The 26448-nt window shown below is 42.8% G+C and overlaps 2 protein-coding genes across 2 annotated transcripts in view; one reads left to right on the top strand and one right to left on the bottom strand.

Annotated features, from left to right (window-relative positions):
• Positions 1–8963: 8963 nt before the first annotated feature.
• On the bottom strand, positions 8964–10160 carry LOC128305369 (coiled-coil domain-containing protein 43). The gene is made up of 3 exons (XM_053042770.1): positions 9896–10160; positions 9492–9701; positions 8964–9416 (listed from the first exon to the last, which is right to left on the bottom strand). Exons 1-3 carry the CDS (start codon positions 10055–10057, stop codon positions 9177–9179), a joined length of 612 nt encoding a protein of 203 aa, XP_052898730.1. The 5' UTR covers positions 10058–10160; the 3' UTR covers positions 8964–9176.
• Positions 10161–19289: 9129 nt separating this feature from the next.
• Positions 19290–26448, top strand: part of LOC128305366 (homeobox protein 2) — a 102003-nt gene continuing 94844 nt past the window's right edge. Inside the window, exon 1 of the mRNA XM_053042767.1 lies at positions 19290–20508. Coding sequence (XP_052898727.1) covers positions 20329–20508 — 180 coding nt within the window. The 5' untranslated portion in view covers positions 19290–20328. The remainder of the gene's footprint in view (positions 20509–26448) is intronic.

Here is a 26448-nt window from a genome sequence, read left to right as displayed (position 1 = left end):
ATGAAAAGTATACTTAAAAATACTCTTCCCATTTGACTCCCAAAGGCCGACATCGGCTTGTTACCACTCGTTGTCCTAAAGCTTTAAATTTAAATGAGACTTGGATTATCTGTAGCCTGTACCTGTATTTAGAGTTATGTCTAATTCAGGTGCAATTAAGTACATAACACGATTGGAGATATTTGGTAAGACAAAAATAGCAAAGCTACAACACTTTAAAAGTCTTTTCAGAATTTTTATCTCTACAGAATAGTCGGAACTGTACCCCGCAAATGGTGGCATGATGTTTTGGGACTGCTCGGTGGCATGATGGTAGCGGCGCCGGTCTTCACACGAGCGGACTGAACCAAAATCCCTCGAATGCAGGACTTGAGTATCCAAATAAAGTCATAGAAAGCTAGAAATAGCAGGTCTCTAGACCACTTGAGATTGATGTACCGATAAAAAATTAGTTTGCCCAGTCAACTCACTGAAATATCAAACTTTTATACTCTGAGTATATCAGAAATTGTTACGAGCCGTGTACGATTAACGTGCTCCTACTTGCCAGGCTCCGGTGGCCTGGTCATGTCATGAGAATGACACCGGACGACTCAGCCCGTAAAGTTCTGTTAGATCGTCTCCATGAACAGGCATTATAGGCTAAAATTGAGATGAAGTGATGGCGTTGATGTGTCCGTCAGTGAGCGGTTCAAAGGACTCCTGCATCAGACCAAGACCGCGAAGCGGTTGAAACGCCCTGAGGAAGTAAGTAACCAAGTAAAAAGAACCAAGTCTTAGGAAGAACTGTAATAATTAAAAAGTGTGATTCACTTCAGTAAAGAATATAAGCAAATAAAGGCAAAAAACAACACGTCAAAATCGATCGTAATAAAAACGAAAACAGTAAACACACTAAAAATCTCCCTCGCATCGATAATGATCGATAGCCTCTTTCATCGGTACTGGGAGAGGGGTGGGGGGGGGGGGGGGGAACTACGATGTTCGCTAGAGTTTGATCACCATATTTAGAAGCGGGATATAAAAATTGCCCAAATTGAATTTACGACACACGGGCGACGCGACCATCGAACGATGGGCACACAAAATAATAAATGAACCGCGCGCTCGCTCGTCTCATCGGTTGTGCACGCATCATGACATTGGTGGTCTGTTTCCTGTTTCTGGCACCGGTAAGGAAGCAGAAAGAGAACGCAGACAAACAAAAATCGTTTGCTGAGCACCATGCTGATGGCGCTGAGAAGTCATGCAACGAATATCTAGCCATCAACTTGTTCGGGAATTCTTTCTAAATATATAATAACGTCAACAGGTGAAACCACCGCGTGTATGTGCATGACTTTGTGTACAAAACGGCTTAGAAATTTAGACAGTTTTACAAAAAAAAAAAACAAACAAACAAAAACTGTATGCATCAAAGTTTTGTCCCTGAGCAAGAGCTTTATCAAAGTGGCAATGAAGTTACTCATCACCAACCAAGAACTTCTACAACCACGAACATCTCTGCACCATAAAAGTGCTGAACAATATCAACTGTACAACCTGTTACTCACCTTGGTTTGGTGCTTGAGAAATTAAGCTTCACCAGCAGCACTACCTAAACGCATTTCAGCGTTAGGCTGTTCGGAAAACCCTAACACGCACCTTACGGCGGACCATAATCAAACGCACCAAAGCTAGCACTAGCATCTCATCATTGACCCAAATAAAGAAATAGTGTGTTGTTTAAGCAGCTGCTGGAATATCAATGAGGTCTGGTTGGTACGGTAGACCAGCACGCGGCAACGCAACATGCCGGTGCCTTGGCCGGTGGTAACATTTGATGGTGGATTAATGGATGTTGGATGTGTGTTTCTTTTTAATAAAATAATCATTAAAATTAAGATTCGGAGCGCTCTTAATTTATCGTACAATTTTACCAGTAGTTCAAGAAACATTCAGTGACACTCCAAGCGAGAACTCAAAACCTTCATATGTTTTCAAAAAATGCAGGGGTACTCGAACTTACGAAGTCGATCATTTTTAATACTTGTATATTTCGAAAAAAAACACCTGTTATCTCTTCTGTGCAAGCTTTTGTGTCTATTTAGGTGCTCAGAACTTGATTCTTTAAAACGTTGCTAATTATTTATTTAAATTTTCAACATAATGTTAAAAAACTGTCAACAATTAAAGGAAAAAATATTAATTTTGTACTAGTAGCTCTTAGAATGTGGCCTGTATGATGTCCGCCATTTAGCAGATTTCTTTTGAAGGGTGAAGGTGTAGCGGAATTTGACCAAATTAGATCGAAATATTAATTTATGCAACCAGAAAACGGCATGACAAACATTTAAAGTTATTTTTTTAAAACCCCAAAAAACCACTCTATTTGTAAACCTCCAGAGTATACTAACAGCTTACTGACAGCATTACAAAATCGATTCTAACAAACAATAAAATAAATATACAGAACATGGGACTAAACACCGATCGTAACAAAGTGTAAAGCAACACTTTTTTCAACACTCTCATGATTGAGGCCACAAAACATGATGGAGGCAAACTGCCACAAGTTCAGAATCATTCAACTGCTGTAGGAGTTAATTATTTGTTGCTTCAATCACCCTGAAAAGCTACATATTTTGCTACCTTTAATGCTATAAGCGTATATTTGAACAACAAACACACGTTATGCATCTCCCCCATTAGCTAATTAATCATATTAATTAGCATAAAGCATTTCGGTTTCAAGCAAAAACCAAACAAACTAACACACAAACTCTGGCCAAACGTTTCACTCACTGGAACAAAAAAAAAACAACAGTGCCAATGCCAATGCGGAGGTAACTCGACCAAATCACTAGCGTTGCGAGGGATTGCAGGGTTGATAGCAGGAGGCAAAGTTAAAAAAAAGGGCAATAAAATAAAAGCGTTTGGACGTTGAGAATAAAGGGTGAGAGAACGGAACTGTATATGTGTGTCTGTCCGATTGGGCAATGGTTTCGGAAAACTGCAAAAAAAAAAACAGCTGAATGCGAGTTTGAACCTGTGTGTTTTTGGAAGGAAATGCGCGTTGTTACAAGAGAGGGCAACACACAAAATTCGGCACAAACAAAAAAGGTTAGCTGACCTGCGAAAGTTGATTGCGGTTTGGAACAACCGGCGGAAAGTGAAAACACCATCCTTAACAGCTGACGAAGGAAAACTCGTGACCAAACGAAAGTGGTGCAATGTGGGTGGCGGTGTGTGTGTGTGTGTACATTTGAATGTTCTGTTACAACGTTTATTTTAGCACTACGGAAACTTTTACACGCATCTGCGTCTTAAAGTGCATACTATTTTTAAACAATTTTCTTAACACTACCACCACCAGCTGAAACGGGCAGGTTTGTTTGCTGATCGTTTACTTCTCCTTGGGGGTTGTGTGGTCCCCGAGGAGCTACTTTCAATTTTGGCCTTCACCAATATAGATGAGAACGCCGCATGAGAATTAGCCAATGTAAAACATCGCAAATAGTGTTGGATTAATCTGATTGCAATACATGAATGAGAATGAATCTTCTGAAAGAATGATCTTTCGATCTCTATTTTAAATGTTTCATTGATCTTTGAGCATTCTTGAATCGCTAAGGATTGAAAAATATTTGAGGACGTTGAAATGCGTTATTATTTTCTTGATCTATCGGGGACTCAGGACTCAGAGTGATTCATTGATCTTTAGCGACACTCTTATTTGATAGAAATCTTCAGAGATAGGCGAATCCTAAGAGATTCGGTTATTTAATAAGAATATTTAGAGATGTTCTTGAATTTCTCTGCAAACCCACAAATTTGCTTAAATTCGACAATACTCAGAGGATCCTATTTTAGAAGAATGACGAATTTTCATTGATTGAACAACCATCAGGAATGTTTCTTTAAAGATTTATACACTTTACGAGCCTCGAGTCATTGATTCGGATGACTCTTCATAAAGCACTCGTGCTTCTTGATGCTTGGAAATTGTTAAGCACTAAACGATGGACAATTTTATCATCAATTCTGTTTTTAAAGACCTTGTTGGGTAAACAGAAACGATCGCGATCACATCAATTGCGGACAAACTGTGGATGTTGCTATGGTGTATATGTAGCGGTTCCAAAAAAGCATAAAACAGCAAAATCCACTTTGTGAGTGTTCGGTCACTCACAGACTCTCTCACACTCGGCTCCGAAACAGGGTTGGAAAAGTTTCGTTCCTGCGTGAGCAGGAGAGCGATGGATGGAAAAAAAGAGCACAAAACCAAATCGCCAACAGCGAGAGAGTGTATTTTAAGGGGTGGATTCGAGAGGGTGGGAGTTGGCAGGGTGGATGGGAGGGGTGCAGATTCGACTACATGATATTGCATACCAACCACCCCGAAGCATCGGCATCGCAACGGAACGGCAAATACATGCCAACGCAACCGGTTCTGTGTTGGTATGTTGCTAGGTAAATTACGTAATTCTTTTTTAGTTGTACCGTAAAGTTTTTTTTTTCACATACGCTTAGGAAGGCTAGGCCTACTATTATCGTTCGGCAGAACCTAGCGAAACTCGCTAACGCACACCTACGTCTAGGGTAGTTTTTTCTCTCTCTCTCGCTAGCACTCGGTGCGCCTCCAATGATAAGCCGAAAATTGTTTACAAAAGAAGAAATATAAATCTAAGTGCTGGGGTTGGAATTATGCTTATTAAAGAGTAGTCAAACGTTTTATTTAACGGATTTCGAAAACCTTTCAGACATTAGTGCTGCAATTAATTTTAGATATTGAAATTATTGAAAGAAGTCTATGCTACTGCACTTAATCATAGAGGAATGTTGTCTCTTTCTCTGTATCTGTCACGTATCTTCGGCACAACACACTTCACAATTCTGTTTATTAAATTATATAGCCAGGACAAGCTTCGGAAGACGTAATTCGAAATAAAAATCACGACCTACACACGGCCACCACCATCTCGCCACACAAATATCATTTTAGGGGGGGGGGTTTTCATATTCCCCTCGTTCGTTCGCAAAACAACCTCGCGCAAGAGGGGAAAAGTGCTCGAAAACTCGCCGCAACCGGACGCGCCTGATGTAGGAGCCCCCTGTTCGTGTGCTCGAAATGGGAAAAATTGTATAACTTGCGCTCCCCGATACGCCGAGCACCCGAAATTCAGCGTCAAAAGCAAACACACCAAATAGAAACTACCATCATCACGCACACACAGCCAAGCACGCGTACCGTGATATCACAGCATACCAGCGTACCACCGTGCACGCAGTACGAAAAAATAAACATACACGCACACCAACACCGGCAACCGTTGTTGTCGCTAATACATCACCGTGGGGCAAATCGATCGCGTTAGCCGTGAAACCGCCCGCTCGTCGTCGGTGTGTGAAACGGCAGCATAAACACCATCAAACGATCATGTTCATTTCTGCTTACGAACAGGTGGAGAAAGTTTATCACAAAACTGTTCCTTACCAAAGCAAATTACGCACTGTCAACATAATCCTTTCGCGAAATCTAACAGATAAATACAACAAAAAGGTACACACACACACACAATGAACGGTAGGGATGCGATTTCTAACTGGATTATGTTGCAGATTGTTTGTGTGGTGTGTGTTTGTGAGGCCTGCATGGGACACAAATAACACACACACAAGAAGAAGAAAAAACAAAATAAAACGTCACTGAAAATAGACTGTTTGGTTGCTTGGGTGTTGTGGATCCTTGAAATGATGCGTGATTAAGCATAGCGACTACTTGAATTTACACAAACTTGAATGAGAATACATTTCACACAACACATTCACTACTTCTGGCATGTCCTATTCGTTCCCGTAATATCCGGGACTACGAAACTGTTATGGGGACATTAGGCTCTCATATCCTACGGGAACGTTCGAGCAACATTTACGCAGACCTGGCCCTAAGTAACATATTAGTTTTATAGATTGATCAGCCTACTTACATGACTTTAAAGTGATGCTGATCGGTTCTGCAGCTTTTCACTTGCAAGAATGGCTCCAAGATTTTAATTTATTGAAGTTCTTAGGGTAGTTATATATTTTCGTGTTTTTTTCATGATTGAAACTAACAATAGTGCACTTGTCAACGCACACCTATTATGAAATATGTTCAACCTGTTGGTGTTGGTGTTAGCGACGCCGGTCTTCACACGACAGGACCGGTCCAAACTCCCATCCGGACTAATCCTGTACGCAGGACTGACTATCTGGCTACGGGTAAATAAAGTAAAAGAGAGCCAGAAATGGTAGGCCTTGTTGGCCTCTTGAGATTGTTGTGCCGATGAAGAAGTCATCGTTTTGAACAGCGATATTACTTACAATTCATATTAGTTTAGAAACTTACCTTTACAGATTATTTGCATGCTATTACCAAGAAAGATGGGAAATATGCTCGTCCCCCTGCGATGTGCGTGTGTGTCCGATCGTTCAAATTGAGTTACACACACACAGCCACGGATGTACGTTGTGTCTTCTTGAAAACAATACGTAAAAACTCGCACAAAAATCACATACACACGCGCCCGCTACACAAATGATCGTACAGTGTAGCTACGTTTTAACCAAAAACAAATGTTATCGTACTACGGAGCTGGAACACAAACCATCGGTGTCTAAAATACGCAGCATATCGCACACGAATGTAGAGTATAATAATTTATATTTCCTTCCTTCCTTTAGTACGTTTCCTTTCACGCAAATCAAAAACAACACCAACGCACTATTCTAGACACTGCACGGATCTAAGTCACCACGGAAGAAACGACGCACACACACTAACACAGGCACAATATGTACGTATACGATGCAGCACATCACTGTCAACACAGGGAGCGCGCACGCACGGATGCAGGCGTGAAAACATAAATATTATGAACTTCTTCATACAGACAAACGGTCACACATACACACACACACACACACATCTTCTCACTAAGTGCACCGATGGACAAACAAATGCACGATGAGATCTCGATCGAGTACTCTCTTTCCCATTGCTGCACGCACTTTAATGCCTTCTTCTTCCTCTTCCTCTGAGGTTTAGCTGGTGAGAACACGCACGCACTACAGTAAACGTGCACAACAACAACATACACACACACACGCGCGTATCAGAAAACTTCGAATGTCGAACATTCACGATCACTCGCCACCTAATACCGGTCTTCTCAGGAAAAACGGTTGCGCTTCCTGCACACTACGATTTCACGGCGTACGCCTGGTGGCATTCAAAACACTTCTTCCACAGCTCCAATCGTCGTGAATCTATCGTCATTTCCATTATTATCATTAGCAGGGAGAACATTTTGGGTGTTTGAGTGTGTGGGGTCTGTGATCACATGTGATCTTACGCCAGAATGCTGCGATTTCGCTGAGACTTTAGAAGAATTGGGAAAGTAAAGCAGCCCTATGTGCGTGTACGTGCTCGGGCGGGCCTTATGCTGAGGTTGTTTGTATCGGGCCAAAAATAATTATACACTCCGTGTAGCAGCCTACTTTGTTTCACCTGTACACTTTGCGACACTCTTTCAGTGGCAGCAAGAGCGGGCAATTAAATGACTATATACTAGAAGGCTTCTCCAGCAATACAGAGCAATGGCAAGCGACAGCAGTACACCGTCCCTGGTTTGAGGGTTATTTTGAAGGTGGGGTTGCTGGGTGGAGCGTGATGGTGGGGCGTGTGCTTTTTTTGTGTTGTTTGTACCTCACCAACGCATCGCACTGCACAAGATGAGAAGAACACTATTTTACCGATCGTTCGGTCTCTGTCACTACTTGCGCAATTTTATTTCCACTCTCTATTGCTCACCGCGGTGAACGTCGTATGTGCGTGCGTGTGCACAACGACGTTTTACTTCTGTTATTGCACTGCAAAAGGATGAGGTAATGGCAAAGCCGACGCAGCAAAGGATATTTTTCCTACCCACAGGAGCGTCCCGGAACTGCATCCGCTGGTCGTTTTGTTGTGTTTTGGTGTAATAAAAGTCAGCAATCATTCGACACTGGCAGCATATCGCGATGATGGCGCCCGCGGGTGGGGAGATTATGCGGATAAGCCGGAGAGAGGGTGGGTGGGTGTGTTTTGCAGCAATCACACAACTTTCCCGTGCCCGACTCTATGCGAAAGTATGTGATACAGCGTACATCTCGACCCGCCGTAGATTAATACTGAACGATGACGAACGTACAGAACCACGGGAACACAATGTTTTTTTTGCTTTTCTTTCTTGCGTTTGCGTTACTCTGCGCTCCTTCTTGTTCTTTCGATTCCACTATTCCATAAAACGCACAGTTCGATCCACACAGTATTTGGCGTAGTACACCGTTCGTTCGCTACACTGCACTCGAAATGGGACGGTATTCACGCTGACACTGTATCGGCGTTTTTCGGGTTGTAAATTAACTATTTTTCCCAGTGAAATGCACAAAATCTACGCGGAGCACAAATGCGACGACGACGACGACGACGAAATCAAAATATGGCCGATATTGAGCAATACGGTTCAGTCGAGCTTTCGGTCAAGTAACGTGACGTACGGGTTCGAGCAATTTTGCTCAATTTTTTGTTCCACCGCACAGTGGTCGATGCAAAAGGAATTGTAAACAAAAACAGATTTATTGTTGAGGACATTTTGAATTATTACGCCTTTGGCCGCTATCTGGGAGTTTTAATATACTTTTACTATCACAATTATTATTGGTTTACGAATTGTACGTTTCTTTTAACTCGTTCAGCTTCGCAGTACCCGAGTTCGTATGCTCTAGAGAAGTCGACTTGCACGATTTAGATGGGGCGTTGATCTTGTTAACATAAAATATTAATTGTTAGTTGAGTTAAAAGTCTATCGCTTTTAATTCTGTATGGTTCAATCACTTTATCAGTGTGATATTTTTTTTGCATAAGAATTTACCACGCTTGGATGCTCCATTTTCGATAGCTATATTTTACATGCACCGCTTAGCTGTGCGTTTATTCGTAGGATGGATTGTTGCAGCTTTGAACAACGTGGGGATTATTCGCACTTCTACTAGCTCTCACTTCGTATTGCAAATCGCATGGATGTTTCGAGGGCGAAACAACACAACAGTTCCCGTTGGCCGTGCGTGCCGCAAAAGGAACTGATTGGATTCCTACGCACACCGATCAGGCGCTACCGGCGTCGTTCGCCTTTGACGGTTTTGCGCTTCTCTTTCTTTTCCTCGCGGAGCTGCCGCTGCTTTTCTCGGTCCTGTTTATCCTTTTCCTTTTTCAGCTGATTTTCTAGTTTGGCCTGCTCCCGTTTTTCCCGCGCCAGTGCTTGCACATCGGAAAAGTTAGTATTTTTCACCAGCTTCGGGTCGGAACTGGTGGCCCCTTCTTCGTCCTCCTCGTCGTGTTCACTTTCAGAGAGCTGAAATGAATATCGCATCTCGTGTTTGCATTAGCCGTGTGTCATAGATTCGGTGCTCCAAATCAGTACTCCTACCTGGCTGTACTGCGACAGGATCTGTTCCTTAATTCGTCGTTCCTCTTCGGTGTATTCGCGTTCCACTTTTGTAGCTAATTTTTGTCCTTCCAGCAATTTGGCTAGCTGTACTTCGACGTCGAGCGAGGGCTTGGCGGCTTCTGCCCCTTGACTGTGACAAGTCATCCACTTGTCGAGGATCTCTTTGATGAACGGTTCCAGATCTGTTTCCTGTCGCAAGGTAATCATTTTGCCAGCACCAGCACACGATGCGATGCGGACAGAAATAGCCAATGCGTTAGTTGGTTTGCTAATGTTATACCTAACGGACCATCCATTCTAACATGCACGATGGATTGATGATCCGTTTCCCAGCCCCCGGATAATCTGAACGGCATGCACCAAAGCAGGTGAAACAAACGTACAATGATTGCGCTAAGGATGCCCTCCAAAGCTTCCACTTTTTCCTCGTTGTTTTCGTCTCCTTCCAGGATACCGGTAATGTACGATCCGAATACGCTAACATCCGCCTTCGAAGCTCGCAGCTTGGAGCTGAGCCAGCTATTGAACTCGTCCACCGCAGCCATGTCGGTTACAGAATTTGGTCAAACTATTTCTATTGCTGGTGATTTGTCTGGCTGTGTATTCGAAAAGATTTTACGTGAAAATTTACAATCCTTCCTCGTTTCACACACACATTCTTTTTGTTGACAACGATGACAGTTTGCGCGCGTGTATAGCTCGAGGTTCGATTCCTGTCTATGTTCGTTTTGTTGTGATTTTGAGAAATGTGCTACAGGGTGGTTATTTTTGTAAATCTGATTAAATCGCTTCTTTTCCTTCATTAATATATGCTGCAAGTGATAAAAATGTAGTTGGCACTTACTTTAAAGGATCAGAAGTTTATTTGGTGGTTATTTAACAGAACACATAATAAAAATGATTAATTTAAGCAGCTTAATAGTAGCTGCATCCTTCCCAAGTAGCCAGATTTGCTTAAGCAGCCAATTTGGCAACGCTAAAGATCGATCTTTAAATAGGTTGTTTGCAGTAGATAACCAGCCTCGAAGTTCCGCGAACTTTTAAGCAACCTTTAAGCAGCCCTCGGCCAAAACGTCAAAAAATGTGAATGCCTGACTACACGGTGGAGCTGTTCATATCTATGGCTTTATGTTGCTTTTTTCTTATTTATTAAGTATCGTTTTCTGAGATTCGAACCTAGGGGTTTTCAGAGACAGCAGAACATTTACTTTACTAATTCGGCCATTTAGTTTTATTACGTCACATCCTAGAAAATACATATATAAATGATACCAATCTAAATGGAAAAAGTTAACATTTTCGTGTACATTCTTTTTCATGTTTTGTCTATTTAGGTATCAATTGTTATTTCGGATTTTATTTTTTTGGAAACTATTGCAAAATAATTGTATATATATATTTATGTATCGTTGACTTTTTATTACACAATAACACAAAACAAACGAATGCCACTTATTATCACTTTCAATCGGCGGGTGCTACGAACTTTGCCGTAGTTTGTGAGCCTTAATCACAGAAGAGTATGCGCTACGAACTATGTTGCAGGAGCAGATAACCTCGCGATCGCAAGGATATGATGACTGGAGTACATAAGGAGGACCCTCATCCTTAATCGTACGCATAAATCAGATGCGAATTGGAATCCAGCACGTTGATTTAATACACCTTTACGTGGATTAAAACCATTTTATTTTCACTTACAACTTCCCGAAACGGATGGCGTCGTTTGCGGAGCCGTCATTTGACAGTAGAGCTATCATATTGTAAACAAAGTTCCAACGAGTACCGTGTGCTTCCAAAAGAACCGCATAGTTCCGTCGGGAACTTTTAACCGACTACTTTGGAACTCACGAGTTCCATCGTGCGCTGCGTGCGGTTTAAGCAACCCCAAGGTTCACACATGGTTCGCTTTTTCACTAAGCAGCCCTCTAGCAGCGTTATGGTTCGATTTCAAACGTTTCAGGCTATTTGGGTTGGGACTCGCCAGCGTGACCACTGCATAAGGGCTGAATATCATGTCGATTTGGTTTTTTGCTTTTGGGCCCACAAGGTTGAGTACATTGTGCTGTCAACATAAAACAAACAATACTCCAATTTATCCAGTTTAAAAATGGTTTCATGATTAATTGGACAAGAGCAAAGAAGCGTTGAAGCTTGAATTGCAATAGACTAAGATCTAATAGACTACACGAAGGGAGACAACAATATCAATGCGTGATTTCTACGATAAAGCCACATGGCATAATTCTGAGTTACTATATAAATAATTTAATACAATACAACATTATACAATACACTAATGTTACACCAATCACCAATAATGTGACTGTCATGAGGAATGACTCGTATCCTATCGATTCAACGACCACCGGTTAAATATTTAATAATTATTGTAGCAATACGAAATCATCAACAACGAGTCAATCAACAGATAAAAGAAAATCGCATACTTCAAAATCTCTCAACCGTATCAAAATAAATTAAATGGAAAATGTGTAAACATATATTAAGTGGTGGTATAATAGGCGCAAAGAAAATCATTTTACCAAGCGCTAGGGTAATTCTGCTTCGGCTTCGGTTTTCGTAGCCGAACATCGCGCTCGGATCGCCTGCTTCGACACAACCGGCGGTGCCGCAGTTTTATTTTATTTTGCGCGACGGTCGGTTGTGGCTGTACAGCAGCAAAACACCGCCATCGAAGTTCACCGCGCACGGATCGCGGATTAAAACTGCTTTTTGCGTGCGTTTTATTTGTCGAAAGGTGCAACATTACTGTGCTGCAGTTTCTGTAAAACAATCAAACGCGAATTAAATACAAAAGGGTCAGTGTGATCGAGATTTGTGTGCGTTCATAATTCCGTGCAGTGTGTGAGGTTGCCGGTGGAGTGTGTAAATCTTACACGAAAATATTACCCGGCTTGGCGGGTGCATGAGCCCCGACCGGTGCGATCGCGTACCCTGGTGTTGCAGTTGAATTTTGAATTGCGTGTCGATCGATCGGTGTATGTTCATCGACATTCCATTCGTTTGTGTTTTGTATTGTTGCTGCGTGCGAGTCAGTGACCACGTTTCGGGGGCTCGTAGAGCAAGCAGCAACCAGACAGCAGCAAACAGTTCAAGAAGACCGCTGCAAGAAGGAGAGCATAAATCAAAAGGTTTGTTCACTTTATTCGCTGTTGTCCGCGAAAGGGTTTGTCCAGCAAGAAGAGAGTGGATTTTCTTCGAATCTTCGCCTTTCCCATCTGCCCTGTTCTTTGTGTGCCTGTGAAGTGCTCCTCTCTGGTGATCGATGTACAAAGAAGAAGGGGTTGAAGGTAAAAAAGAGGAACAAGAACACGGTGAATAATAATCAAAACAAACCAGCAAACAACATCAGTAAGAGAAGGGAAAAGAAAAGCAAAAGCAAAACCCAAACCAATCATGCAACGATTTGTGCAAATTAAAAACAAGACGGAATCTCGAATCAGTGGAATTGGAAAGACGAGAAAGAGAATAATGTATTGTGTGATAATTGACCCGTTCGATTGCGGGTTTTTACGCCCTGTGGCCTTGTGGTACCGGCTGGCTGGATGCACTTTTGCGAAGCGATGATTACTTGCACTGGAGATTGTGGTTACCAAGGCGATTGGAGAGAAGTTGATTGTTTTTGTTTTGTGTCTAATTTGAATTGAGGTTGTGAAGATAGCAGGACGAAGCGTATCGATCAAGTGATCACGAAGCAATCGATCACTAATGTTGTGATGTCCAATAGTGTTGACTTACTGTCTGATTTCTCAGGAGTCCTCTATGCTCCTTCACGGTTGTTTGTCAATATCCCAGACGTTCAGGAGGCATCAACGTCATGACTCCCCACCTGGCAAAATCCCACCCATACATATACAAAACCTTCTCAATAATTTCTCAATACCTTCGCGAAAGGCGTCGTTATTGAGAAGGTTTTGAACATGTGTGCGTGTTCGTATCCCTCCGGCGTTCGTGTCCTCTTCGGGTATCGAGACATATTTCTTTCCATGTGTTAGTGTTAGTTTTCCCTTCCATTTCTTTCGTTCTTTCGGCGACGAAGGAAACACAGTACGATACACTTGCAACACGAAATAATTAACTTTATTTTTATTATAAAAATATTTGTTACATCACTTTCAAACTATTTTCACTGCACTTTGAACAACCAATATCAAGAAATGAACGAACAACACTATTCACTATTTTCACTATTACGGCTGTACGAAAGCAGCCTTCCCTCGCAGTGCACATGACTGTGCGGATGACGCTTCCAATGACGCCGTAGGTCGCTCCTGGAATCGTCGTCTGAAACACAAGGAACCAGAAAAAATGATATTAGAAAAGGTCCCAAACATTATCCTACACTTTATCTTACCTTATGCAACATGATGCACTAATATTTCACTGCTCCACGGCCGACTTACAAGCGTCCATCTTGCAAGCTGCTTCACCACAGCTGAGCACAACATTTACCGACGGCCTCACGGACTGTGTGCTTGAGTGTGTTCTTCTTTCACTTTCGATCTTTTCCGATCGCGGCTGCAATTGCCACTACACATTGACAAAACGAGTAAAAAAACACATCCGTATTGCTCGATACGGTAAATTCGACACCAACACCAGAGCAAACGCGCTAAATTTCGTGTCCGTACAGCAAAAACCGAAGGCAAACTTCGGGAAATGTCATATGGGTCCATGTCTATTTGTGCATGAAGAGGGACTGCATGAAGAGGGCTCTACAGACTAAGTCGTCCGGTATCTTTCTCATGACATGAATAACCAAGTTCGTCATTGTAGCGTTGCAATGTCACACATACTTCCCAATATTACATTTGGATCATCTTCCTCTCCATGTCTCTGAGGCGTATAATGGAACTGTATAAGTTCTATACAGTCCTAAAAGCTTATCAACATAAAAGATGGCGTACCAATATCGCTCGCTTCAAAATCTGAAAAATATTACGCGATCAAAGCTAAATTGAAAACGGGCAATTGCGTGCCGATCGCGAAATTACAACCCCAGAGCCAAACTGGAGTTTTTACACCCAACTGTTCAGCGCAGTTTCAAACCATCGAACGATTTGTGCGGCCAAATTTCTGGGAATGCCAAGTGTTAAGCCAAATGTACAACACATGTGGCTATGCTCCGTTGTGCACACTGCACGCAATTGACCCTGGTGGAATGTGTGTCTGCGCTACCATCTTACTTCCGCTTCTCGTTTGTCGCGTTCTTCCTTTGTAGCAAATGTGTCCCGGGAGGGAGAAAGGGAGTTCCGATCGGCAAATTTTCTTCACCAGACCGACATCGGCATTGCCTCAAAGAAAGCGAAAGAGCCACACACATGCACACGCACAACATGGGCTTTTTGGGCGTTCAAGCCCGATCCCGGGCCATGGCCCCGAAAATCAAGAAAGGAAAGCCAAACAAAAAAAAAACCAACCATCCCCGGGGGTGGGAGAAAAAAAAAGGAGAACCAAACGTGGAAGAGAAGCGCTTGATGGAACTGGGCCACGAAAACGAAAAGCAAAAGAAAGTAATTCTCTAGCTATCGCCAACCGTTTTTCGTACAGTTTGGAAATATACACATTTCGTACATGCTTTTCTGCCACCGGAGGTACGCCGTTTTGCTGCCTCTGTACCCATTTTTATGCACTTTACGCATCGTGGTCTTTTTTTTCTGTGTTGCCTGGCGAGATGCCATAAAAATGTTATAGTTTCCCTTCCCCGTATTGCTGTTGCAATCTTTTCGATGCGCCATTCGTCGTTTAGCTTTCTGTTGTTCTGTCGTTTTATCATTGGGTTTTGGTGTTGTTTTTTTTTTGTTTTGCTCCACAGCGAAACATGAGACACATGTGTGATAAAGCACTTGGGTCTCAAAATTCAGCAATGAAAATGGTGGTCGTAAATGCTGTCGCTTATCAGAAATTTCCATCTTTCGGGAAAATTGGAAGAGAAAGACACCATATAATCCATTTCTTCGCGTACCGAATCGGTTTCTCTGGCCGATATTACTGCGATAAGCCGATTGCTGGTGAATATGTGCTTTGTGTTAAAGTGTATGGGGATTGGTTTGTCTTTTGTATTTGCTTTACATATCCGATGGCATCTCAGAGCTATAACGTGATGGAGACATTTTTTTTGCAAGGATGCACGCGAGAAATTACATTTACAAACGCAAACTTCATTGAATTAAAAAGAAACAACCTTTTACCGGAACTCAGCAACAGAAATGAGATGGTTTGAACGAAAGATAACCTATTTCGTATGGATATTATATGTTTTGTCAGTTGGCAGAATTGTACAGCTCACGATCACACTATTTTTGGTAATTAAACAATTCTACTACGACTTGTTAATCTATTTTGTAGTAAGTCAACTTCAGCTCTTAAGCTTTTCAAGCTCTTTGACATTATTAATAAAGTAATCACTAAGAAAGGGTGCAAAATTCCAGGAAGTTTTATTATCATTGAAGTAATTCTCAACATTGCTTGATGCTTGTGCTGTGCACATCACATACTCTTCTACAAAAGTTCCACGGTAAGTTGGTAAAACCTAGTGTACTGATCGCAATGCCACCTTACAGGGGTTTCATGTTTTCTGTTTGTGTTCTGCATTATCGATCAGAGCTGTTACTTTTCAAAACATCACATTGCGCAAAACATGCACCTGCCGAACATCGAAATGCATCGCGGGGACTCCGTAACGTGACCTATCGTTCTCAATATTGCCGTGAGGAAGGTACACCAGCTTGGGGGGGGCATCAGCACGGTTTTGAAACACGTTTGACCATTAACGTTACTTTGTTCCGGATTTTGATACTGATTTCGTGTACATAATTTCAAGGACAAACGGAGTTCGAACCACACCCGATCTGAACTGCATTTGTACAAACGCGCAGACCCTCTTATTAAACACAGTGTGCCAGTGAGTCTATGCAAAACAAGAACAAAACCTCCACTAATGGCTTCTTCCGTATGCCTTTTATACGCAGTGACCGCAATTCCGCAGCACTGACTGCGGGCTTATCTTACTGCAACTGCTGTTTTACAGAAGCGAGTTCTTAGCACGCGACCCCAAACACACACACACACACACTCTGAGGGGTCGCTTCCGGGTGACAGGGGTGGCGTAGCATTTCACCATTCCAACCATCATCGGTCATCTAATCGAGTGGTGTGCGCTATCGTGTGCCCGGTTTTTTGTTCGGGGGGTTTTATTTTGTTGCGTCTTCTCTCAGCCGCGTTCGAATGGGCTACCCCGATAATAATATTAAGACGCGTGAAAAGCAAACGAAACCGTCAAGAAGCGTGATGGATTTTCATTTTAAAAGGCATGGAAGTGCGTTAACATTTGGGTGTTGATTATGGTTGGCCAACTTTTGTTTCAAGACAATAAATGGCGGACCGGAACAATCATTCAAATAAAAACGAAACGATACGAAAAGGCAACCCCAGAACGAAGCTCCCAAAAGCATGCCCCCAAAAAAACCACCCCTCTTGGCTCGGGTGTGAGGAAGGAAAAGTTTGAGCGCCAAGATAAAGTGAGCGGCGTGCGCGAAACTAAGCGTTTGGTTTAAGAAAAACACGCGCACAGACAGACAGACAGAAACAAAAGCTATACCTCGTCGTAACCCAAATGTTCCTCGGATCTTTTGGCCCACAAAGCGCGAGATGAACCGAACAAAACAAAAAAAAAAGGTATATAAACACTCACTGTTTTTTTTTAACGCCACTTTGAATGCATTTCCTCCGGTGGTGGTGCGTGTACCTGACTGTTCGGTGTGTTAGGATGAAACTAGTACGAGAACACCGCACCAAAACTGATGAGCGAAATTTTCCAACTACTTTTTTTTTCGTTGGCGTTCCGCGGGGTGAGTTAGTGGCCAAAGGGGGGTTAGGATTCATCTATGTTGCGCCAGTTCGGCGTGGTGTAGGGGTAGTAAAATACGATTCCCAGCAAGGAAAAGAAAATAAGCAAGCGCAACACAAAAAAGTATAACACTATACCTTTTTTTTTGCCTTGCGACGACCATAAGAAATGGTGTTTATCTTCTTTTCTTTAACCACGGCCGCCAACCTTTTCGGCCATCGGGAAAGAGCGATCGGCGCTGAGAGCATAACAGGAAGCGTGCTGTGCGGGAATGAATCACAGCGTGGAAAAATCTCGTACCGTGGAAAACTCAAGATGTACCTGACCTAAGGCCCTTTTATAGTTGGTGGATGGAAAGGTTTTTAGGAAAGCACGTTTGCTGTCGGAGAGATGATATAATTATAGAAGGATGCAAATTTGATAAGTTATTATTAAACGTAGTACTGTTTTTTAAATCCCACAATGTTAGTGTTTAATCAAAAAATTGCAAAATAACTCCTTGTAGGTACTACACTTATGAATAAAATTTGTATATTTGTCTCCTAACTTACACAAAACCTTAAAGGTACGAAGTACAAACACATTAGGTCAAAAGTCGTCTCAATCTTGAAATTGCATGTGTTATAGGCCACAACATCTCGTTTGATCACGTCCCAGAAGTTGAGGTCCTGGAAATTTTCCCGGAAGTACTTTAATTTTTACACGAGACAACATTTCTGGTGAATCTAGCTCCTCTATTAGGAGTATTAAAACAAAGGTACATAAGACGTCGTCTCCTACCGAAATTCTGCAAAATAAAACATCCATTATCGAGTATGATACGATGGTCGAGATGTTATATCACGCCAAGGGGTGACCCACAAGACAAGATAGACACATCAAGATTTCAAAAACAAACAACTGACTATCTACGGGTAAATAAAGTCAAAGAAAGCCAGAAATGGCAAGCCAAGATCTCCTGAGGTTTTTGTGCCGGTAAAGAAAAGCGATGTGGGTCACAGAGCTCTCTTGCGACTGCCTACGAATAAACCTTAGCGTTTTATTGGCTCTATCTACAGTATCAGATTGGTACTGATGAAATCTTAGCGTACGAACTATAGATGGGAATAATCCCTCTTTTCAGTGATTTGAATCAGATAGTCAAAGAGTGAATATTATTTTACTCACTCTTACACAGTGATAATAGTCCAATGAGTGCTAAAACACTTTTACTCACTCCTGAGTGAGTTTATAATTGACACAGAGAGTGAGAGTGAGTATAAATGCAAAAGAGCGGTAAAAGGAGTCATAAAAACTCTTCGTGCGGAATTAAATTCATTCACTCCCTCGAAGGTTTCAACTCATCACTAACTCACTCACTCTTACTCAGTGCGCCCAGCGAACACTTTTCAATCCATACCGTCAGTGAAATATTTCAGTCAAATCGGCACACATCGCCCCACCCACACGGAATGGGCTGATTTTTTTTCTCCAGCTTTCGGTGATTTACTCAATCGTTTTTTTTTCTTTTCTTTTTGTATCTCTTCCTACACCAGCCCAGGCGCCGACAAACACACCGGGCAAGTGAGAGCAAGATTAGGCGGCGTTGATTAGAAGCTGCAAGCAAATCGGCATTAATGAAACGCGGAAGAAACCCCACGTAAGCGAAGAAGTGTCCCGCGCAACGCTGACGGTGTTTGACGGTGCTGCGCACATGGATGCAACCCGCAAGCGCATAATCAGCACGTGCATATAGTGGCTGTGTAGCAACCGCCGCTCACTCACCGATAGCGCGAAGGAGGAGAAGTAGTAATGCCCTGCGGTCGTGCGGTAAAATAATGCAAATGGATAGTGAAAAGCATTAAAGCAACCCCCGAAACGGTAGAGGCAGAAACAAAACAAAAATTGGCCAACCAAAGTCTGAAGGCTCAGCCCCGGCACAAAAAAAAAACGGCCCGGAAAAGTACCCAAAGAAGAAAATCGAAACGCACCGAAAACTGTATGCGTGTGTGTGCTGCCCCTCCCAATAATGATTGCATTGGTAGATGTGGTGGAAAAATGAAGCAAAGAAACTACCCCGAAAGTGCACAGTCCGGGGGCAGTTCGCAGCAGCAACGGCTTATCAGCGAATCAGCAACAGAAAATGATGATTAAATAACGATTCGAAACGAAAAATTATCGGTGGAAAAACCGGTGGAAACGAAAAGTGATCGAAGCAACCAGGCACTGTGGAAACGTGTTGCTTGGATTAGCGAGCTAGAAAGAGATACTGGCTGCAACAAAGCTGGACGATGTGATGACCTGTGCCGGATTGTCCGCAATCGTATCGGAAAAGTGTCCCCACAAGTGGTCACCTCGTTAATCCCACCGCAGAGAGGCGCAGTGCAAAATCACGAATCGCGCGTCCATTAAATTTCCGGTCCTCCGGTCGGAAGTGCTCTCTCTCTCTCTCTGGAGTAGGAAGTGTTGCGACTGGTTATAAGCGTAGCAAAAGTGTGGTAGTTCTTAAGCGAAGAACATTCCACGGGGCGGAAAAGGCAGGTCCTAACAAAACTAAGGGTCTTTAATACAGTTAGCGCAAGTGTCGTCGTTGAAGTGTGCAATTAAGAAGTGAAGTAGTGAAGTCTACAGTGGAGGGTAGCGAATTCTCGATCGCTTGTTTGTTGCGGACAAAACGGTTTTTGTCCTTTGAAGCAGAAAGGTGTGTAATCAACTGCACAGTTACCGAAATCTGGCACGGGAAAGTGATTGCCAAGCGTGTTGAGTGACCAGCAAAAGAAAAAAGAAAAGCGAAGTGTTTTCGTGTTATCAGATTTTAGGTGCGTCTCCTTTTTTTTTTCGGCGTAAAAGTTCGCGCGAAAGAGGCGAGTAAGTAAGAATTCAGGGTTTACTTTTACTTGGCGTGCGCCGTTGTACACCGGACCGGGGGACGAAAATCCGTTCAAGGTGTCGCTCAACGGGAAAATGCGGGTCACGTCGGAATCGAATTCCGGCCCGCCAAGCCGTACGCCATCCATCATGGACAGCCCGACGCTGGTGCGGGTGGAGCGGGCCCGTTTGCGCCAGGAAGCGGACAGCAACGGGCAGCGACCGGGTAGCGGCCAACGCGAGGACAGTCTCGAGCGCTGTCTGCTCGATCCCAAGGTGAGTGTTTTCCAAGATGGTTCTACCCACTAAACCAAAAGGCCTTCACCAATTTAAGGTGCGGGATTTACTTGTCACGGCGGTACCGTTCACCGAACGTATCGTCTGCTTGTTTATGCTTTTTTATCCATTTACCCCCCATATCGTACGGCGGTAGTAGAAAAGGTCTTCCCGTGTGTGGCACCAAGAGATACGCGTGGACGTGCTGTTTTCGGATCCCCGTTTTGCTTTACAGATGGCACGAGAGGCTTTCGCTCGCAACGCTCGCTTTTGGAGTCAGGTTTGGACATTTCGGACAGAAGAAATGTTGTGACGTGCAGCAAAGGATATCTTTTATGGTGTAAATGTTCGTACATCGCCTTTCATACACAAATCAGCAGCGAGCGAGTGGCGTGTTGGCGCGTGTGCTGCATGCACAGTTGCTTTAAAGTTGACAGAGGCAAGGTTAAAAGATCTGTCTTATATTTTGCCCTTCTGAGACGCTCTGTGCGATGGGAAGGCAAGCAAGTTTAAGATAATTAAACAATAATAGTCTTTTTGCGTGAAGATAGTGTGTATCGTTTCATAATAGCAGATTGTCACTTCACAGACCTGAGAAGGCTCCGAAAATGACTGCCAGTGTGCGAATGCTCTTTGTGTTGCTTCAATAGCAGAGTTGATTGGGGCACGCGTTCGACAACACGAAGGTCGGATCCCCATGGGTTCAACTCCTGGATATTGCTGCATTTGCATTCTCTCCGTCACGTGAGCAAAAAAGATCTCTTACTCCTTTTCTCTGAACGCGCGTTGTGGACAATGGTAAAATGACGGGGACATATTTCATATTAAAAAGATAGATATTAAAAAGATATTATTATTATCAAGCCTAAATCCAAATGTTAAAGAATTGCCCGTTTTTGCTCATTTTATTCAAGGCATTTCATGCATTTTCTCCTCACTTTTATACTTTACACAGTGGGTTAATTCAGAAATGCTAAAGAGTAGAAATTTTAAAAAATATTTCCTAAACCAGGAAATGTCCACCTATTTGTTCTACACTTCCGCAACCTAAGACATCTAACTCCAATTAAAATGTTGTACAATGAAACAGGAAGTAGTAGTTGGGTGTTATATAAATTAATATTTTATATATTTTATTCAATAAACTTATTAAAGCCTCTGCGATTAGCGAACCCTCTAGTGTGGAACTTCCAAAACTGAATATTTATGACATATTTTTCAACTAATGTCTCGTAAAGGTTTCCACCATGTTTCACAGTCGTAAAGTAGGAAGTTTCATTTTTGTTTGTACCTAAATAAATATAATCAATGTCTGCAGCGGCCCCAAACTTGTCCCCATTAGCCAGGAATGCGTTGCACTATTCGTAATCTGTTCTCCTTATTTCCTTTTTTTGTTTGTTAATTGATTCGCTGACAACCCCCCCTCCAGTGGTCAAGAATGTTTCCGCCGCCAATCGATCCAGCGACCTTCGCGGTCGGTCAAATGGGTCACTTCCTATCGCACGCATTATCAGACCCGTCGGAAGCATGGCAAAAGCCACCCCCGTCCGACAGAACGGCCCGCGTTGCTGTTCGGCCATGCGTTTAATATAGGAAATTTTACGAGGCGCTATTACTAATCCACAATGGTTTGTCATCACGTATATAGTGTGTCCAGTGGATTTGGAACCGTGAAAGAAAAAACATTGCATTTGCGAGGGGGTGAGGTTCCGGTGTTGCGCTGCCAAAAACCACCCTCCACCCCACCAGTAAGCAGCGCAAATAGCCTTCAGGGTGGGGTTGAGTACTCGTCTGCGTTACTCATTGAGCTACCTTGAGTATTTCGTACTTTTATTGCACTGCGTGTTGTTGTGTTGCTGTTGCTTCTTATAATGTGAACCTGTGTTATCAGCGGGCGCACCGGTATTCGCACACCTCCGCCCGGCCCAAACGGCGGCACCCTCATAAAAGTGAAGTGGAACTCGCCAACTCTGATGCACGCTGATGACGATGCGCGACGGCATTTACACTTCACCCCCCCAAACCGGGAGATGAGTGTGAAATGGTGTGAGTAACGGACAAAAAATAGAGATACGCACACAACAACAGCACAAAAATCGCAATTTCCGTTGGTGCTGCTGCTGCTGCTGCGACCTGTTCCGTTTGCTCGGGACAGGAAATGGATATGGGGGTGAACTGCAAACAGGCAAAGCAAGCAAAAAAAAGAAGTGAATTGCCTTCCACGAAATGGAATGATACCAGCGCAGAAGAGAGTATGATGGCATTTTGTTGCGTTTAATGGCAGGGCAGGGTCATCGCACAATTACGCGAGCTATTTTGGAGTAATTATTAAGATAACAATTGTAAAAGGTGATATCAGCGCGAAACGTTCGCATCAGCTTTGGGTTTGGGCCAATTCCGTACGGAATCTTTGCCTTTTGCCGGTGGAGAGAAATTTGGTGCGCGATGTAGACACATTGTTATTGCTGTTGAACCATTTCATTGATTTATTGATTAGTTATCATTACTTTTCTGTTGCTATTTTGGGGGAGTAACGACCTGCTAGGTTTAATAAATTCATTTTTACCACGAACTTTGTTAGGTGGATCGTATTGGTGTAAATTAATTCAAACAGTATCCCGATAGTCTTGTTTAGTGTTTGTTTCCAGTTCAACATGTGTTTCGGTTAGTTTATTTTAAATTATACTATTTTTTAAGCAAATATATCTACCAGACACGTACACTTCAATGTTTTAAAGTGTCTCATCCATTATTACATTCTTTTGTACTGTTAAATTGTAAAACGAACAAAAAACCACCTTATCAACCACCAAAATAAGAACATTTCAAAAGGTGAACAAACGAACCCTAAGCGCGTGGCCTCCGACGATACGCAATCATCACGTTCAACGATTGTGTCCAGTACAAGTCGGTCCGGCAAATATTTGGCATGATTACGCACGCCACTTTGTGCCTGGGCCCCGCGCAGCAGAGTCGAGATACACACCGCGGACCGGCGGACAGCGAAACCGTTGCGCATCGGTTGCACATGTGTTCGGTTGCGGATGAGTTCCGCCGGGCTCTTCGGTGCCGTGAACCACCACGGTGAAAGGGAATGAGTAATCTTAACCGGTCGGACCCGGTAAGTGTCAACTTAAACTTGCTAATTGCTCGGTTCGTTTGCTGTTGGCGAGGATCAAACCGCCGGCCCCCTTCCCCCTAAGCGTCCGAGAGGAAGATCATCTCGCGATCGCGAAAGTGGAAAAAGTGTTTGCACACAAAAACAATGCACCACACGGTGGTTGGACTTTCCCGGGTTGGAAAGCGAAACAAAGCAAAGGCAAAGGAAAAAAAAAGTAAGAGAGAAACGTACAGAAATGAAGAGAAACAGGGAAAGATTTACAGAAATACTACAAGCAAGAGAAAAAAAAGACCCTCTGCTACATACAACCCGCGTGTTACCATCGGGGTAATTAATTGGCTAATGTTTTGATTTAGCATGCGGTAAGAAAGCGGGGTTGCTGGTGTGACAAGGCTTTATGTGCATCGGTTGTTTTAACGTAGAAAGTAACTTCATGTTGCGGCTTGATCACGTTGCATGAGGGGAAATCCTTAACCGTGTAGTAAATACATGGTTTTGTTAATAAGAACATTGTTTTGATGCATTCAATAGATGTAAAATAATAATTATCGTTTGTTTGGCAAAGATGTATGCTTTGGTTTATGTGGAAGTGATTTGCGGTCTTAGCCAACTTCAAATGCCCCAATCATTCATCAAGTAGTCTGATTCTATGTTTAAAGCTTTTTGACACTTTGACACTTTTTGAGTCACATTCAGAATTCAAACGTCTGTCGAATGATGTATTGATATGCACAATGATTCAGAATGAATGAATGATTTAAATCCTTCTAGGGAGTGAGTGAATTCAAATCGCCAAGAGGAGTATTTATAACTCTTTACGATGTAACTCATTCACAAATAATTAAATCATTCAAAACATTTAGGATTTAATTCTTTACGACGACCTTCAACTGCTTCAACGATTTAAATTGTGAGTTTACTCTTACGGGAATTAACTCGTGACTTAATTCATCACAGCGACCATTAACTCACGATTTAAATCGTGAGATGAAGGCCGCAGCAACATGTTAAATAAAGTTAACTTAACTTAAGTTAAGTTAAAGAGCAAGTGAGTTAAATCTTCATTCTAACTCTTTAACTCGGATTTAACTCTTTGAAAAGAATTTAATTTCCCATCTCTAGATTGATCAGTTTTAGAGTATATATAGACATTGAGACTTTTCCCTGGCCTTGTACAGTGGCATTTGGTGACACACATTGAGGATCTTGGATGTATTCTCGTCTAAAGCTCTTTGCCAGGAGCAAGCTACTAGATTCGAACCTACAACTGAGTTTCTGAGATCCTGAGTAGTAACAGGAGATCTTCTCTGGCTCCTCTTTGCGTAACGACCTAGTAGGTCATATGTCTGTCATTTCCAGCTTACTAGACTTATTTTACTACGTAGCCGGATGGTTAGTCCTTGCTACGGAGGATTGATCCGGATGGGATTTTGGTCCCAGTCCGTTTGTGTGAAGATCGTCGCCGCTACCATCATGCCACCGGGCCATGTCGAAAAGAAGTCGATCTCAACAACACAACGAGGGCGTCTCAAGTCTCAACCGGCACAATGTACGTGGTTAAAGCAGTGGTAATGAACGCTCTACCATATTACTCATGATAAGGGTTTAAACTTGATTTTTTTTTTTGTAAATTATCAAAAACATCACCGGGCGATATCAAAACATTGTCTGAAGTACCACTAATTAACCCATTCGCATGAGGCAACTGAAGGCACTTTACAATGACAAAGTGAATCAGTGGTTTGGAATTTATTGCACGTTCGATTAAAAGCCCGATAAGACTTCAGCAGTAAGCACTTGCTTGATTGCTTATCAACGGTTCCTCTCTCGAACTGTTTACATCACAAGGGGCGGCATCTGTTTATAAACCTGTGTTGTCTAATCTAAGCTGCAGGGTTACGCGCGTTATGCGTTGAAATATGACAATCGTTATCTCGTGGTGGAAGTTATCACTTAATGTTGCAATCTTGTTTTCGGTAAAAATGCAACAGAAATACATTAAATTTTAACGTTATAATTTATTTAGTGTTAACCTTTAATATGTAAGCGGGTTTATAAGTGCTGCTTCACTGCAGCATACGAATTTGAAGTGTTTTGCAACAAGTTTCGGCTTGAGAGAGTCAATCTAGGACACAGCGGCGATGAGATGCGGTGAGTTCAACTGGAACATAACCATATGCTGCTGTGCTCTAGATACGCGAAAATCAACAAACATTCGCACGCGTGTCTTTCGAACAACCCCGTGGAGACCTCGCGAGTTGCCCTCGGGCTTCTGCAACTGCATTCCATCATTTGGTGTGGTCAAGGATGGTCGATCTTGAATTAATTAGTCACACGATCGTGCATCTAACGGTCGCCACCGCGAACGTTAGCCGATCCGGTGCACCGTGCGTAAAAGGCATTGTTTGTTGGGTCTTGCACTCCGACACATTGCCGTACATCGCGTGATTGCATTGGTGGTGCATAAGGCAGCATTTCTGTACGCGTTTACTTAACCTCGAGTCGCGAATCGCTAGCTAGTGTTCGTGCGTTCGATTGGTAATGGTCATATTGCGCTAAAATTGCGCACCATGGAAGTGTGCGATTATTTCACGCTGGACATGATGAGCGCAGATGGCTAATTTGGCGTTGGTGGAGAGTAAGGGAGGCCGGTTCGGAACAAGGAAATCGAGTGAGACATCGTGTGCTCAATGACGGAAGTCACTCCTATAAGGTGCAGTTTCGTCTCGCACACTTCCGGAAGTGCCGTGAAGACGCAACTGTGCATTGAATGTGTTTCGTCTCGGTTTTTTGTATCGTTGGTCAAATGAAGTTTACCT

The sequence above is a fragment of the Anopheles moucheti genome, chromosome 3 (assembly GCF_943734755.1).
Source record: "Anopheles moucheti chromosome 3, idAnoMoucSN_F20_07, whole genome shotgun sequence".
NCBI lineage: Eukaryota > Metazoa > Arthropoda > Insecta > Diptera > Culicidae > Anopheles > Anopheles moucheti.
Note: the sequence above shows the minus strand (reverse complement) of the source record. Positions and strands in the feature narration are given on the sequence as shown.

Coding starts and splice junctions, on each gene's coding strand:
- LOC128305369 (XM_053042770.1), bottom strand. CDS start 10,057: ATGGCTGCGGTGGACGAGTTCAATAGCTGGCTCAGCTCCAAGCTGCGA. Junction 9,702..9,895: donor GCATCCTTAGCGCAATCATT/GTACGTTTGTTT, acceptor ACCTTGCGACAG/GAAACAGATCTGGAACCGTT. Junction 9,417..9,491: donor TCCTGTCGCAGTACAGCCAG/GTAGGAGTACTG, acceptor TATTCATTTCAG/CTCTCTGAAAGTGAACACGA.